The sequence below is a fragment of the Bubalus bubalis genome, chromosome 20, assembly GCF_019923935.1.
Source record: "Bubalus bubalis isolate 160015118507 breed Murrah chromosome 20, NDDB_SH_1, whole genome shotgun sequence".
In the NCBI taxonomy this organism is placed as follows: domain Eukaryota; kingdom Metazoa; phylum Chordata; class Mammalia; order Artiodactyla; family Bovidae; genus Bubalus; species Bubalus bubalis.
In genome coordinates, this window is record NC_059176.1 from 12,956,958 (window position 1) to 12,972,674 (window position 15,717).

General features: G+C 54.3%; 1 protein-coding gene across 1 annotated transcript in view; it reads right to left on the reverse strand.

The window, feature by feature from the left end:
• The window catches only part of RIN3 (Ras and Rab interactor 3), a 136,412-nt gene that overhangs the window by 19,956 nt on the left and 100,739 nt on the right, over positions 1 to 15,717 (reverse strand). The window contains exons 6-7 of the mRNA XM_025271502.2: positions 7,146 to 8,720; positions 4,359 to 4,667 (exon numbers count right to left, since the gene is read on the reverse strand). Coding sequence (XP_025127287.1) covers positions 4,359 to 4,667; positions 7,146 to 8,720 — 1,884 coding nt within the window. The remainder of the gene's footprint in view (positions 1 to 4,358; positions 4,668 to 7,145; positions 8,721 to 15,717) is intronic.

Below are 15,717 nucleotides of genomic sequence, written 5' to 3' on the forward strand. Positions count from 1 at the left end.
CCCTAAACCAGCTTCATTGGAAGAAGTACTTGATCGGGATTTATGGATTCTGGGATCCGTTCCCAGGATCTGCCAGGTACAGTGCTGGAGGCATAGGCTCTGGAGTGAGGAAAGCCCAGCCTTGAATCCAGGCCCATATCACGGGCATTAAAAGCAACTGCCTTCTGGAAAAGAAAGCCTGGTCCATGATCCCAGGCCTCATGTCTCCAAGTTCCATGCCCAACCCCCCCCCACCCCCCCATCCCAGCGCCTTGCCAGCAGCCATGCCTTGCAGGTACCAGTTACTATTGCCAGCATTGTGTAATGGGAAAGACAGGTGGGTGGAGCTTCCTCCCTGGACTCGAGGGGCTGGGGCAGGGTGTGGTGTAGGGGATGTGGAGTGATGGGGAGAAGGGCTTTTTTCTGCTAAGAGCAGGTCAGTGGTGAAGGCCAGCAGCACCCAAGCTGGATGTGTGCCTTCCATGGGGTCGTTGATGCTCCCAGGGCTTCCATGGGGCGCTGTGGGTCTGTGGACAACACTCTGGGTAGCAAGGTGCTGGAAGCCTCTGGGTTGAATGGGGATGGGGATGAGGGGAGTCAGGGTGGGGTAGGAGGTGGGGAGCTGGGGTGGATGTGAGCAGAAGGCCCGAGGTAGAGGGCCTGGTCCTAAGATCATGGCAGGTCCAAGTCAGAAGAGAATTTAAGAGATCTGGCTAAAAATGTCTAATCATGAGGAAACATCTGACAAACACAAAATGAGGAACTTTCATGACAAAGAAACAGTGAGGTGGGGGGTGGGGAGGGAAATCTGTATTCCTTAAAAATGTCAATGTCATAGAAGACAAAGAAAGGCTGTGAAGTTCCAGATTAAAGGAGACAGCAAAATGCGATCCCTGCCCTCCCCCTGGATCCTGAGCTGGGGGAGGAAGTGGTAAAGAAAGCCCCGTCAGATCACTGACTGCCAGCAGTACAGAAGGTGCCGTGGAGAAAAGCACTGTATTGATGTAAAATTATGAAGCAGACGAGTTTAATGTGGTTGTGTGAGGGAATACCCCTATTTTTAGAAGTATTTGGGGTAAAGGGCCAAGCTGTATGTAAACCTGCCCTCATATGATTCAGGAAAAAATTACATATGCACAGAGAGTAAAAATGATAAAGCAAATGATGTTTAAGATATTAGCAGTCCACAAAGGGTATGCGGATATTTCTCTTTTAATGAACTATTCCTGCTCTTGAAGTCTGGAATTATTTCCAAATGAAAGATTTTTTTAAAAAAACTAAAAAGTTTAGCAGCAGAACGGGTTATTTCAAACAGAATCCCAGATGGAACCCTGTGTGTAAAACAGGGACAAGCAGGGCTGCCAGGGGTCAAGCCCAGCCTCTTGTCCCTTTGGTGGCCCCTGGGATGCCTCCTGGAACCCAGCTTGGAAACCACTGAGTGGGTTCAGCCTCCACGTTTTGGGGGAACCTGGTGACAAGGCAGCCATTCCTGCAACCTCTCATCCACTGGACGCTCACGTACATATCTGGTCGCATCTGAGCCTCACCACAGTCCCGAGAGAGATGTTCCCAGCCCCTTTGTAAGTGAAAAAATGGAGGCTCTGAAATTAGTACCTCCCTGGAGCCTGAGCCAATCGGGTGATTTCCAGGTCCTCTCCCAATGCCCTGCATGGCAACCTGAGAGGCAGGTCGTATCATCTACATTTTATACACAAGCAGAGGCCCCATGAGATTCAAGTCCAAGGCTACAGCACCGAAGCTGGGTTCAAACGCGTATCCTTGAATGAACCCCCCCATATCCCTGCTCTTCTCTTCACCTGCATCCTCCCAGGTGAAGAAGCTGAGGCCCCGAGTGGGGCAGCTCTTCTCTTCACCTGCATCCTCCCAGCAAGCTGAGGCCCCGAGTGGGGCAGCCCAGGCCTGCTCAGGGCACAGGGGAGACGGAAAGTCCACTGGTTCAGTGGCCAGTGCTCAGGCAGCAATGGCTACCTGAACAGAAAGCCATCTGCTCCCAGTGGAGCTGTTTCCGCTGGGGAATCTTCACACGGAGCCACGACCCCGCCCTGAATTTCTGCCTGGAGCTGGCTTCTCAATCAGCAGGGATATTCCCGTCTCCCTGCACCCCCAGCCCCACCCCCGCCAGCAAAGGCTGAGGACAAGGATCTGCATCCTTGATCTGCTCGGTCTTTCTCAGGCTGAACTCTGACGGCGTCTCTCTAGCAACTGTCCTTCTCCTTCACATTTAGCTTTTCCCTCCCCCATTCCCTGCTCGCTGCTAAGTTTTCAGTAAGTAAATTCACTGTCAGCAAAACTCATGGTGTTTGAAGTCACTGCCAAGACACTGGGTGTTTAAGCTAAAGGTTTCTGAGTCAACAGGGGACTCGCTGAGGATGCAGCTGCCCTTTTCAGGCCCAAAGCTGCCTCCTTGATAACATCTCAGGGTCTGTAGAGCCCTTGGCCCTGACTTTGCCCCAAGCCCCCGGATGGCAGGGAGAATGACTGCCCAAATGAGTTCAGGCGGGGGGAGGGGGGGGGGTAATTGTCCTTGTCAAGTGCCGGCCACTGGTCTGCGTGCAAACTGCAGGCTAATCTAACTCCCACAACAGCCCCATAAAGTGATTGTAGTTGGGCCCATTTAACACGGGGGAAACTGAGGCTCAGAGCTCTGACATAACCTTGCACCATACCCCAGTCTCACACACACGCTTTCTGTTGGTCTGTGGCCATACTGGCTTGCCCTTCTCCAAGACAGATGGATAACCCCTCCCTTCAAACAGCCATCACTGGGCAAGCCCACTAGGCACCATGTGTGGCAGGCTGACATTTTACACATGCTATTTCTAATATTTACAAGTGACCAAGTGTGGCTTCTGAAATGTTAGGGGTCTGAGTTTCTTTGTAAAACAGCTTCCAGAGATGAGGGAACTGGGTCCTATAAAGGAGTTAAGTAAATCATTCAAGGTCACACGGGTAGTAAGTGACAGATCAGGAATTTGAACCCATCTGTATGGCTACAGAGGTAACAGTCCTTCCATTCTCCCTTTCCATGGCTGTCATGCACAGTTACACAGGTTGCTTACTGTACAAGGACATCCAGCTGAAGGGGTAATCAGGGGATGAAATGCAGCCACAATTCTGTTCACTAAGGTGTGCCCCACAGCGCAGTGATGCCTGTCCTTGTCTGCCAGGAGCAGCGCTGCGGTAAACTGATTAAAAGTGATCCCAGTGATTCCCTTCTCTACATCTGGACTCCTTGCTTTGTTCCTTTGCAGCTCTTCTCAGCATGAAGGGAAGTCTAATTCCTCACCCTTTAAATCTGGGCTAGTCTTGTGACTCAGTGAGTCAGTGAAATGGTTCAGTGTGGCACTGTGCTAGTTCAAGTCCAGATGGAGAGACTTTGCACTTGCCCACTTGGATCCCAACTACCACCGTGGGCACATGTTTGGGCTAATCTGCTGCAGAATTAGAAACATGTGGCCCAGTCACCCCCTTTCCAGACCAGTCAACAACCAATCAACCACCCAACCTATAAGGAGGACCATCTTAGCCCAGCCAGCCTCCAAGTGACCCCTCACACAGACCCTCAAGCCAGCCCAACCAAGCTCAGATGCACCTGACCAGATCAGGGTAAATGCCCAACTGACTTCTGTAACTGATTTCTGTGGCCATTAAGGGCTGAATTGTGTACTTTCAAATCCGTATGTTGCAGACCTAGGCCTCAGCGCAGGGGACCTTATTTGGACATTAGGTCTTTGCAGATATAATTAGTTAAGAGGAGGTCATCGTGGAGGAGGGTGGGCCCCTAATCCAGTATGACTGACATCTTTATAAAAAGGGGAAATTTGGACACAGACACATGCACAGATAGCACACCACGCAAAGGCTGGAGTGATACTGCCACAAGCCAAGAACTCCCAGAAGCTAGAGGAGAGGCTTGGAACACATCCTTCCCTACAGCCTTTAGAGGGAGTAGGGCCCTGCTGATACCTTGATATCAAAAATGCCCGTCGCCAGAACTGTGGGCCAACACATTTCTGTTAAGACACTAGTCTGTGGAACTCTGTCACGGCAGCCCTAGGAAACAAAGATAGTCCCTTTTCCTAATTCATACAGAGGCACAGTGTGGGCTGGATTCCTTGCCTGCTTCCAGTGTGGCTGCCAATCACGGCTCTCCTCCCAGCCCCCAGGGAGCACAGGACGTGCCCAGGAGTTCCACTACTCCCACCCTAACAGATCTCTGAATCTGGGACAGCTTCTCCCGTGCCTCTCAATGGCTCTAGAGTTCTTGAGGGGAAGGGGTCACAGCCACACATAGCATCACTCGTCGAGGGACCCAGAGAGTACCCGCAGCCCAGGGCCCCTCCCGGCTGCCCACCTACCTGGGTTGCCGAGGGCCATGGAGTCGTAGATGAGCTTACAGGTCTTGAGCAGGATGGAGATCTTCTTCTCGGGTGAGTAGGCCTTGTGCATGCTGGCGAACTTCTGCAGGATCTTCTCCATGACGGGCACCTCTGGCACGCTGGTGGTCACGCCCAGGTCGGTGGTAGTGGTGGCCAGGATAACCAGCTGGTTATCCTTGAGCTGCTGCAGTGAGCTGTCCTTGCTGTGGATCTCATGCAGGCATGAGTAGATGGCTTCCTTCAGGGGCTTCAGGACACACTTGTACAAGGCAGACTCCACAATGGCTTCTATAGGTGAGTGAGAGCCAGAGGGTGGGGTGAGGAAACCAGCAGCAGGGATCCCGCCCCCAGGTCTTGTTGCCCAACAGTGTGGCTTCCCCATCCCTGGTCCCTGGAAGGACATACTCACAGCCCTGGCAGGTTCGGCCCACAGTTCTGCCAGGTGAGACTGTGTAGTACATTCAACAGAAAGGCACAATGCTAAGGGCACAGGAGCCCTCCGGGACCCATACGTGGTATCCTAATGCTTTTCACAGGGCTTGGCACAGATTTAACTCTCATAGGGCTGCCTATTCATATACAATCTGAGACGGTCCTATTCACATGGGAGTTGTGCAGTCTACAACCTGTGCAACTGTACCTGGAGGGCCTGAGGGCCCAGTAAATGTTTGACATTTAAAAAGTGTCAAATGTCAAATGAAGTAAATATTTGACATTTAAAAAACGAGTTATTCTTTTTTAAAAATTATATATATGTATATATAATTATTATTATTATTTGGCTGTACTACAAGGTTGGGATCTTTATTTTCCAACCACAAATCAAACCTGTGCCCCCTGCAGTGGAAGCATGGAGTCTTAACCCCTGGACTGCCAAAGAAGTCCCAGTAGAGTTATTCTTAATATGTATTTTTCAATTACCAGATCCATTTGCCTCTAGTCTCAAAAATACAGTATAGCCAAAACCTGATTTCTCATCATTTGCATGGCTACCACCTGGACCTGAGCCGTCATTATCTCTTACCTGACTTATGTTAATAGCCTCTTGCCCTGGCTTCCTTTAGTCCTTTACTCAACATTGCAACAGAGAAGGCAATGGCAACCCACTCCAGTGTTCTTGCCTGGAGAATACCAGGGATGGCACAGCCTGGTAGGCTGCCGTCTATGGGGTCGCACAGAGTCGGACACGACTGACACGACAACAGCAGCAACAGCAACAGAGCAACCAGCATAATCGTGCTATGCTATGTTTGATCATGATATTCCAGGGCTCAGAACCCTGTAATTGCCCCAATCTCTGGTGGCTCAGAGGTTAAAGCATCTGCCTGCAATGCGGGAGACCCAGGTTCGATCCCTGGGTCAGGAAGATCCCCTGGAGAAGCAAATGGCAGCCCACTCCAGTATTCTTGCCTAGAGAATCCCATGGACGGAGGAGCCTGGCGGGCTACAGTCTACGGAGTTGCAAAGAGTCTGACACGACTTCACTTTCTTTCTTTCTTTCTTTCATGCACAAAAGAGGCCAAAGTCTTTCCATGGCCCACAAGCCCCTCTGTGCTCTAACCCTGTGACCCTCTCACTCATTACCTTGCCTGCTCCCTGTGTTCAGGCTGCTCCAGCCACCCCGGCCCTCCTGCTATTCTGCCAACCTGCCAGGTTTGTGCCTACCTCAGGGCTTTTGCACCTGCTATTCCCTTTGCCTGGAGGAATGCACATGGCTATTTGCACAGCTTATTCCTCCTCTGTTCAAACGCTATCTTATCCAAGAGGCATCCCGATCAGCTAGTAGAGTGAGAACTAGTCATCTCTGATCTCACAGCACTCTGCAACATACATGTCATAATTCTCACTCAACAGATGGATCAACTTAGGCTCTGCTGGTGCAGGTCACAGTCAGTTGGGGGCTGAGCAAGGATTTGAACCCAGGTCAACTTGATACCAAGGCAATGCTCAGCTTTGATTGACAGTAGTGAAATATTCTTGGGAAGTCTTTTTGGCTCTACTCAATTCCTGGGGTGGGGTGGTGGGGGTGGTCTCGGCTATTGGCCCTGGTAGCAGAGGTCCCAAGTCCTGTCCCTCTAGAGAGACACCTGAGCTGCCTTATCTCTGGGAGTGAGGGAGAAGCCTCTGTTCCCATGACTGAGTCCCAGCAGAGGCCAGTCCCTGCTATGCATGCTTAGAGTTGGCCCATGTCTGGGCTTGGGGCGGGTTCTGGCTGTCTCGGTCCTCATCCTACAGCCTCCCTCTTCTCCTTTGCTTCTCCAGCCTCGCCAACAGGAGAACGCATAGCTGCCCTTGCCTCTCTCACCCCACTGCTGTCTGTCCCTCCAAGTCCTCAGAGACTCTGCAGCTGGAGGTGTGGTGAATCAGAGGCAGGGACCTGCGGTCAGCTTCCCTACTGCTCCTGGCTCCTGTGTGACCTCGGGCAAGTGCTTTCCCCTTCCAGGGCTTTTCCCCTCATCTGCAAAACAAGAGGTGCCCTATCAGGTCCCTTATCTCTGAAGCCACCAGGTCTCCTGCGGAGACGGCCTCTGGCCCTCAATAGCCACACATGTTACTGCTTCTTATGCTGCTAATCGCTTCTAGCGACTGGTCTCCCTAATGAAACCAGGAGCATCCTGAAGGTGGGGGCCGGGCCAATCTATCTGGGTCCCTGGGCCGAATTCCGAAGGAAGAGGCAGAACAGTAGAGGGGTTATTCACGGAAAGGGCGAACTGTCTGGGATCGTCTTTGGCCCCTGCCCGCTCCCAACCCCTGCCCAGGACCGACCTAGCTCCTCCTCGGTGTGCAGGGCAGGGTCCACTAGCGCTTTGAGCTCGGTACTCTGCAGCAGGTAGCTCTTGAGCTGGGTCATCATGGTGCGGATTTCCTGCAGCATTTCGGTGCTGGAGGTCTGCTGGGACATCATCTCCAGGCTGTACACTTTGTAGTCCTGCACCAGGTTGCCGAAGTACGAGCCCTTGTCCTGGGCCAGCTCCACCACCTTCTTGTACAGCTTGCGGTTGTTGGACAGGAAGGCGTTGAAGACATTGCTGAAGCTCACGAAGCTCAGCCGGTGGCGCGCCTTGCCCAGGATCATGGACGGCTTCTTCTTCATGCCGGGGCTGCTGAACTGCTCCAGCTCCTCCTCCGTGCTGCTGGTCGAGTACGAGTCCTGGTCAGCGGCCGAGGCGGGCACGCCCAAGCTGTCCGAGAGGGAGGCCAGGGAGCCCTTGAACTCTGGAGCGCTCTGGGGTCGGGCCCCTGCCGGGGCATGCGGGCTCTGATTATCCCCAGCGGGGTAGGAAGGACCTTGGATCTCTCCCGGTGGGGGACCAGGCGTGGGTTTCTCGGGGGCCTCCCCTGCTGTGGAGAGCTCGGCAGTCTCCTGGGGAGTTGGGAGGACAGAGGCCAGCTGCCGGGAGACCCGTTTCTTCCTGGGAGGCGGGACTGGGGCTTGTCGGATCTTCCTCAGAGGCTCTGGCGCGCTGCCGGGGTTGCTGGCTTGGGCTGATGCTTCCTGGCCTGGCTCTGTGGTTCTCTGAGGCCTGTCCCGGGGGGTGTCTGAGGTCCGCAGGGGAGGCAGGCGGAGCGGGGATGCCCTGGAAGGACCCCCCGGGTCCCCCTCTGCGGCCGCCCCCCTGTCCGGCTTCCCTGCGCTCTGGTCCTCCAGGGAGACCTTCTCCGAGATGCGGCGTCTGGGGGGAACCGTGGGGAGGTTCTTCTTCGTGGGCACTGGCGGGGCAGGGGCTTTCAAGGGGCTGGCGGCTGCCCCCGGCTTCATCTCTTCCTCCCTGAGGGGGTCCAGGCCTGCGAGGGGGCGTGGGAGCCTCTCACAGGCTGTCATGGGTGGCTGGCTTGGAAGCTCCGGAGGGCCTGGGGCATGGGGTGCCAAGTGGGGGGCAGATGCTGGGGGTGAGGGCGGAAGAGCCTCTGGAGGCGGGGGAGCCGCCGCCGGGGGAGATCTGGGCGATGGACTGGCCGGAGAGGGAGGAGCAGCAGGAGGAGGCCGGCTGAAGCCCGGGGGGTGCAGGGGGAGTGGCGGGGGAGGGGGAGCAGGGCGGCGGGGGGCCCACCGGGAGGTGGGTGAGGTAGCGTCAGAGGTGGGGGGCGCCGGGCGCGAGGGGCAGCTTCCAGCGGGGGGCTGGTCGGCCGGCGGGGCACGGTCACAGTCCTCGATGAAGATCGGATTCACAAACCACAGGCGGCCGTTTCCTATGGACAGCTCGATTTCACACGAGCAGTTTTCGGGATGGGCGGTGGACTTGAGGCTGGAGGCGGGGGGCGCTCCAGGGGCTGGGTCTCTTGGGGCTTCCGCTGGACTCCCACCTCCTCGCCGGGGGTTCAGCGAGGAGTCCCAGAAGCCTGTCCGAGAAGAAAGAGGGAGAGGCGGTCAGTCCCCGAAGCCGGGCCCCTGCGTGGAGCGGACCCGGTGGTGCTTGCGGGCTGCGTTGGGGCAGGGCCGAGGAAGGGCCCGGCGGCGAGGTGTTTGCTTCACCCGCTTGAAGGTTGTTTTCCCCTCCTGGACTGTTTTAAACCTCTCCCACCACTTCCTGCCTCGGGAGGGGGAAGCCCCACGCCGTCCTCCCCTGCGGTGCCAGTGCCGGGGTGGGGCCAGGACGGTGCTGGCGACAGGCTCAGCGCCTCGGTCCTGTCCCCTGGCGCGTGACAGCCGCCAGAGGGGCACCCATGACCTGGGGTGCAGGGACGTGTGGACATGGAGTGGACGAAGCCCAGAGCTCCCGTTGCTGACCAGTCGGGGGCTCTGAGGCAAGTCTCCAGACCTTCCTAGGCCTCGATCTAGAATGGGGTCCCGACAGATAAGGGACTTTGGGCCTGTTTTTGGCCACTGCGGTTGTCACAGCAGGAATAAAGAATTATGGACGGTGGCCAGTGAGCTCAGACCTGACCATCCAAGGAGGGGAACGCCTGCCCACTGCAAAATGATTCCACCTCTGGTCGATCTCGCTGCTAAAGCAGGAAAATGCCCTCTTGCCCTCAGCTTGGAGAGCTTGAGCTCCTGCACTGCTGAGCCCCCAGCACACGCCTTTCTCTTGACTCAGCCCATGGCTGAGGCCGCCGGAGCAGGCCTTTCCCTCTCCAGGTACTGATGGTCAGAGCCAGGCTTGTTCTGGGTAAGGGGCATGGGATGTTCAAGTCGGGGGTTGACGAGATCACAGGAGGTCCCGACCTTTCGGTACCAAGCCCTCTGGAGAACCTGATGAAAGCCCGGGATGCTCCAAGAAGGGCCCCATGGGCACGTTTTGAGAACAAGGTCAGAGGGCTGGCAGGTCACTGCGAACTCATTCAAGCAGTCCCTTCTGCTGAAGAGGAGTAGGGAACCCAGGTCTTGTCCAAGCTATTAATTTTAGAGATCGATAGTGCCAATTCCTTGTTAATGAGGCCAGGCCTCCAGTCTCTCACCCAAAGCTCTTTACCTCCGGGAAGGAGTCATCAGTAAGAAAATTACCAAAAATAGCATCAAAGACAATACCAGGAACAAACATGTGCTGGATCCTGGGTGTGTGGGCTGCTTGCTCTACTGTCTCAGGGTCTCTGACCACAGGCCTCGGGTGTAAGTCCTCAGGTTGTCCCCATGTGACAAATGAAGACAAGAGACCCAGAGAGACGAAAGGTCACCAGGTCGGGGAATGAAGGAGCTGGGGTTTGAACTAGGTCGCACTAGTTCTGAAGGCCGGGTGCTGGGCTGATGTGTTACATGCGTGGCCGCCCTTCATAGGAACTTGCGACACTTCCCATCCCTATTGCTCTCCTGGCCTGAGTGAGGGGCTGGGTGGCGTATACCCCAGAGCCAGGGTCGGGGTAAGAACTCAACAGGTTCTCAACACTGGAAGAAAGGAGACATTGCGAGATGGCCGAGGAGTAGGGAACCCAGGGAACTGAGGGCAGCTGTGTGTGTGTGTGTGTTCATCCCAAGGGATGGGCACTCTCAGGGGTGTGGGTGTTCACCAGCTTGCTGGCCAAGGAGGTCAGAAACCCGATCAAGGTGAGCGATGTGTAATTCAAGGACAACAGGGCTGCTGAGAAGATGAGAGCACCATGTGCATCCCTCTGGGGTGGGGCCATCGCAGAGGAGCAGAGCAGGGCTCATGGTGCAGCCCCTTCGTGGGCAGAGACTCCATGTTTAGAAGTGCTTCAGCCAGCTGTCTCCACTGTATCAAAGATGACAAACTTTCATGTGACTTTCCAATGTGCGCCCTGGCCAGTCACTCCCTGAGGACATAGGGGGCCCGGCATGAGAGGGTGTGTCTTCAAGCTCTCCCACCATCTACAGGGGTGGAGGGGGGGGAGGGCTGTTTCTCATGGCCGCCTGTGCCTTGTGCTTTGCTTTCTTGGGCAGCTACTGACCCCTCCGTGACCTGTCCATTCTCCTGGGTACTTTGCACAGTCTTCTTGGTAGGCTTCCTAGCAAGGAGCAAGCAGGCAGCCAGTCTGATGAAGGGACTGGGCAGCAGCCCCATAGGTGAGCTGAGGCTCCCAAGGCTCATCTCCAAGTTCCTGAAAGACCCTTCGGGAGAAGGTACAAGTCACAGGGCAGGCAATCAACAGAACTGCCCACCTGTGCCTGGACATGCCTATTACTGCTCACCCAGATCATGGCCATAGCCTGCCTCCGTGTCCCCACTCTGCGTCCAATCCATTCTACTCCTCGTGGCTCTATGCTGGGCATATCGTAGACCCTTGATTGCTATTTGTTCAGAATCACTTTTGAGCCTTTAGCCTGGCATTCATCCCCTGTGGGATCTGACCCTCTACACCTTCACCTACTGAATCTCCACCCCAGTCTCTCTGCTGCTCACTCCTTCTTGAACACGCCATGGGCAGCTCCACCTTTGGGTCTTGGCTAATGTTCCCTCTGCTTCGAATGTTTTTCCTACCCTCTCCACCTGGCAAACTCCTTCCTACCCAACCTTCAAGACCCAAGTCAAATGTCACCAGTTTGGTGGAGCTTTCCTGACACTTTCAGGCCACACCTACACTCCCCTGGCTCCCCCGCCCTGGTGCACACTGATGAGACAGACCAACCCTAGGACTGTCCTCTGGTTTCATCCTGGGCCTGGGAGGGTGTCTAAAGACAAGAAGTAAAGAAGTGAGAAAATGAGAGGTGAAAGGCAAAACGGAGAGCAAAGAGCTCTGTAAGTGCTGGACCACCAGCCAGACCACCCACCTGGGGACAGCGGTGGCGGGGGGCTGGGGGTGGGGTGGGGCTGGGCGGCAGGTGGGTGGCGGGGCGGGCATCACAAAGGAAAAAAGAACACACTTTCCACCACTCAGATCTGCATTTCTACACGAGTGGAAGAGACAGTGGGGTTCAGGGAAATATGTCCAGGGGCTGGGTGACTAGGAACTGCTCCCCTGCCCCTAAGATAGGCCTGGTGGTTACACCCCGCAGGGCAGAGGCCTCAAAGCCAAGGCCGCTCTGAGAGGTGGGAGAGCTGGGACCCAAGGAGCTACACCCTGGGGTCTGGGGGCCTATTAGGGAACTCAGGTCTTCATGCCTTTTTTTTTTGAAAAAAGGAAGTAGGTAACTTTCTCTGCAGAATGCCAAGGCCAGGGGAGAAGCGGAAGGCTGTCGTGCAATCATAGTGGTTGGTGCGGCCGTGGGCGTCTGCGCCTAGTGGCACCGGGCCAACCTCGGCTCAGCGGCTGCAGTTCCCCTAAGGGCCTGAGCCCTCTCCTCCTGTGTGCCGCCCTCAGACTGTGGCCGACGTTCTGCCCCGGCCCTGTGGCCTCCTGTGTCTCAGCTGGAGATGCCTCCTGCCAGGCGTCCATGCCTATAGTCCTCAGAGGGCCTTGGCCAGACCAGGTGCTAGGCTCTAGACCCTGAGGACAAGTGTGACAAAGGTTTCACACTTGAGAAACCCCAGGCTACTGGCGGAACGAAGAGGGCATGAATAAAGGCAGCCAAGTGTTCCAGATGCCGTGGAAACTGCTAGAAAGTCTGAGATCAGTGGGTGAATGTTTCTGTGACATCCCAAAGGTGGGCTGTTAAGACAGTCATTCAAAAAAAAAAAAAGACAGTCATTTAAACTGGACTTTCCAATGAATTTTTGACAAGTAGGAAAGTTCTTATTGTATAACATAAAGGCAAAAGCAAGTTACAGGCCACCTTGGAAGAGTTATAGCACATATTCTCTTTTTAAACATATTTTAGAAATATAAAACATATACTCACTGCAAACATGTCTGAGAACCTCTGCAAGTCTAACTTGCTTTCTCTAGATTCCTTTTGTACTGAGAAGATTTAACTGCATGCAGTTTAGTGAACTGCTCCCTGTGTTAATTCTGTGGTCCCAAGCTTCTACCTACAGAACCCTTTTGAATGCTGGCTTTTCCAAGGCCAAGCTCAGACTTTCCTACATCAGCTCAGGAGCAAACATTCTGGGCAATCACATGGTGCTGAGCTTGTGAGTCAATAACCCTATTTCAGCAGCATCATCTCTGTCTGAACAGCAGGCTTGTGCAATGATCTGGATTTATGACACTCTATTCATTTTGTAAAAAGTGAGTAGAATGCCAGAAAAAGAAACATTACTGATACTAGTGACAGAAAGCACAAATGCCTCATAAACGTATTCCAGCAACAAGGTCATCAGATCAGTATGCGGGGGCAGATGTCAGAGCCCCACGGATGGAGGAGTTGGGAGTGGGAACCAGGGGTTAAGGAGGCTGAGCTGTGTGCAGAGAAGAGCATCCGCTGCCTGCAAAGCTGAGCAGACTCTCTGCTCCTATCACGGAGATTCCCTGGCCTCCTTTTACTAAATCCCCCTTTATCTTAAGCTATTTTGAGTTGGTTTCACTCCTTTGCCACAGAGTGCCTTGCTTAGAACGTGTGATGCGCTGGGCACCGTGCCTGGGGTGTCCGGCCCTTATCTTTGCGTATTTGTCACCGATGCTGCAGGTGAAGGCCGGGGCGGTCTGCACATCTCAGAGCCAAGGCTTCTGGTCTCTGATGGGACGTGCCCTTTCAGCTCTGGGTCTCTATCCTTTCTGGGGATGAACAGAAAAATTAGCCCTTCCTCGGCTCCAGGAAAAACTTATCCTGGTGAGCCTCACTTCCGTGCTTCAGCCCTTGGGGACACCGGGCCTGATCAAAACCCTCTGGTTCCTAAGCTGCAGTGTCCTTGGGTTTCATTTAAATCCACTTCTCAAGGAAGCGGACGCTGACACACAACCTGAACTGCCAGCTGCTTCTCAGAGGCCCCTCCCCGCTCACGTCCTCAACCTGCCCAAGAGGTCAAGCTTGCCCAGATAGAAGGGCTTGTCGATTCCAGAAAGGAATATGGTTCTCCCTACAGGAGCAGCTTGTCTTCCACATAGTCGTTCCTAGGGTTCAGGGACACCCCATCCCCAGGTGAGAGAAACCTGGGGGTCCCTGGGGCAGTGGATCCCAGGGGCACCTGCCTCAACCCACCTGCAGTGAGGCTGCAAACCAACCCTCCTTTTGGTGGTAAGCCTCCCAGATGGAGTGCATGCATCTCACTTGCCCTTGAACTTGACCTCAAAGTCAGCCAGCAACTGTTCGTTGCACAAACAACTGAGACGCTCATGAGGTACAGCCAAGGGGCGGCGGAGAGCTATGCTGGGAGTCAGAAAGCTCTCGGTGTGCTTCCCAGCTGTGCTCCTCGCTGCCTGGAGCATCTTGGACAAGTTTCCTGGCCGTGCTAAGACTTGATTTTCTATCTTTAAAATGGGACTGCAAGGATCACACAAGACAGCGCCTAGAGAGTGTCACCTCTGCCGTGTTAGCCCTCGGGAGGGGTGTCGTTGGACTGTATGAGTTACCAGATGCTCAACCATCCCATGGACTTCCCAGGTGGCTCAGCAGTAAAGCATCCACCTGCCAACGCAGGAGATGTGGGTTCGAGCCCTGGGCTGGGAAGATCCCCTGGAGAAGAAAACAGCAACCCACTCCAGTATTCTTGCCTGGGAAATCCCATGGACAGAGGCGCCTGGAGGGCTACAGGCCATGGAGTTGCAAATAGACATGCCTGAGCATACACACACACACACACACCTGTCCCACACCCAAGCTTCTGGAAGAGTAAGAGCCCAGCAAGTATAACGTCTGGGGCCCAAGCTTAGTGTTTATTCCCAACATCAACTGCAAACTGGCCCCAAAGTTTATGAACTGGGTCAACCAGACCTAGGAGAACCCAGATACAGTGACGGGGCACCACGAGCTGGCGGGTGGAGGCTGGAGCCTAACCGCCCTGCTCTGTGTGGATCCCGTGACTCTAGACACGTCACTCAACTCCTTGTGTCTGTTTTCTCTGCCATAAAGTGGGCATCATGATATTACAACCTGCTGTACTGGGCTGTCTGGAGATCTGATGAGTCAACGCAGGTGAAGAGGTCAGAGCATGGTTATCGCTCATTAAACCCGAGGGCCTGCACTCCTCCTACTTCCTGGCCTTTGACCATGAGCCGCCTTGCGGCAGCTTTCTCTGTTGTCCAGCGGTCCCCTGGGGGGTGGACAGTGATGGACCTGAGAACCAAGGGGCATCTCCTCGGATCCCAGGTCTGCCTTTAGTTTCATCTATGCCTTGGTCCTGCCCGCTCCACCAACCTTTCTTCCATTTGACCAGCACTGCTGAAAATGTACCAGTGGGCTCAGCCATGTGTAGTGCAGGTTCCTGGGTATGGTTTGGCCTTTTAAAAAATTTTTAATTTATTTTGGGCTGTGCTGGGTCTTTGTTGCTATGTGTGGGTTTTCTCTAGTTTCGGTGTGCGGGCTTCTCATTGCCGTGGCTTGTCTTGTGGAGCATGGGCTCAGTAGCTGTGGTTTCATGGGCTTAGTTGCCTCCCACCACGTGGAATCTTCCTGGACCAGGGATTGAACCTGCACCTCCTGCATTGGCAGGTGGCTTCCCAACCACTGGAACAGCGGGGAAGTCTGGGTTTTCTTTTTTTAAAAGTTGACATATAGTTGATTTACAATATATTAGTTTTAGGTGCACAATATCACGATTCAAAATTTTTATAGACAATAATACTCCATTAAAATTATTATAAAATATTGACTATATTCCCTGAGTGGCTTAGTCTTGATAAGGGCTCATGAACTGCTTTGTTCATAATGTGACCTGGCCTCTGCCTAGGATGGGGGCCTGCAGGGGTGGCCGGCCTGGCCTCCTGGCGGCTCCAGCTTTGGGAAGCATGGGCTTCCAGAGAAGGGCCAGCATGGTGAGGCCATGTCAGAGGTTGGTGCTGGCTCAGTGAAGCCCATGGTATGGAAAGGGCCCAGGAAGTGTGAGTTCTTCTTACTATTACATAGAAGGGCTGGGATCAGAAACACTCTTGTCTTTTACTCCCCCCCACCCCAAATCCCTCAAAAGGT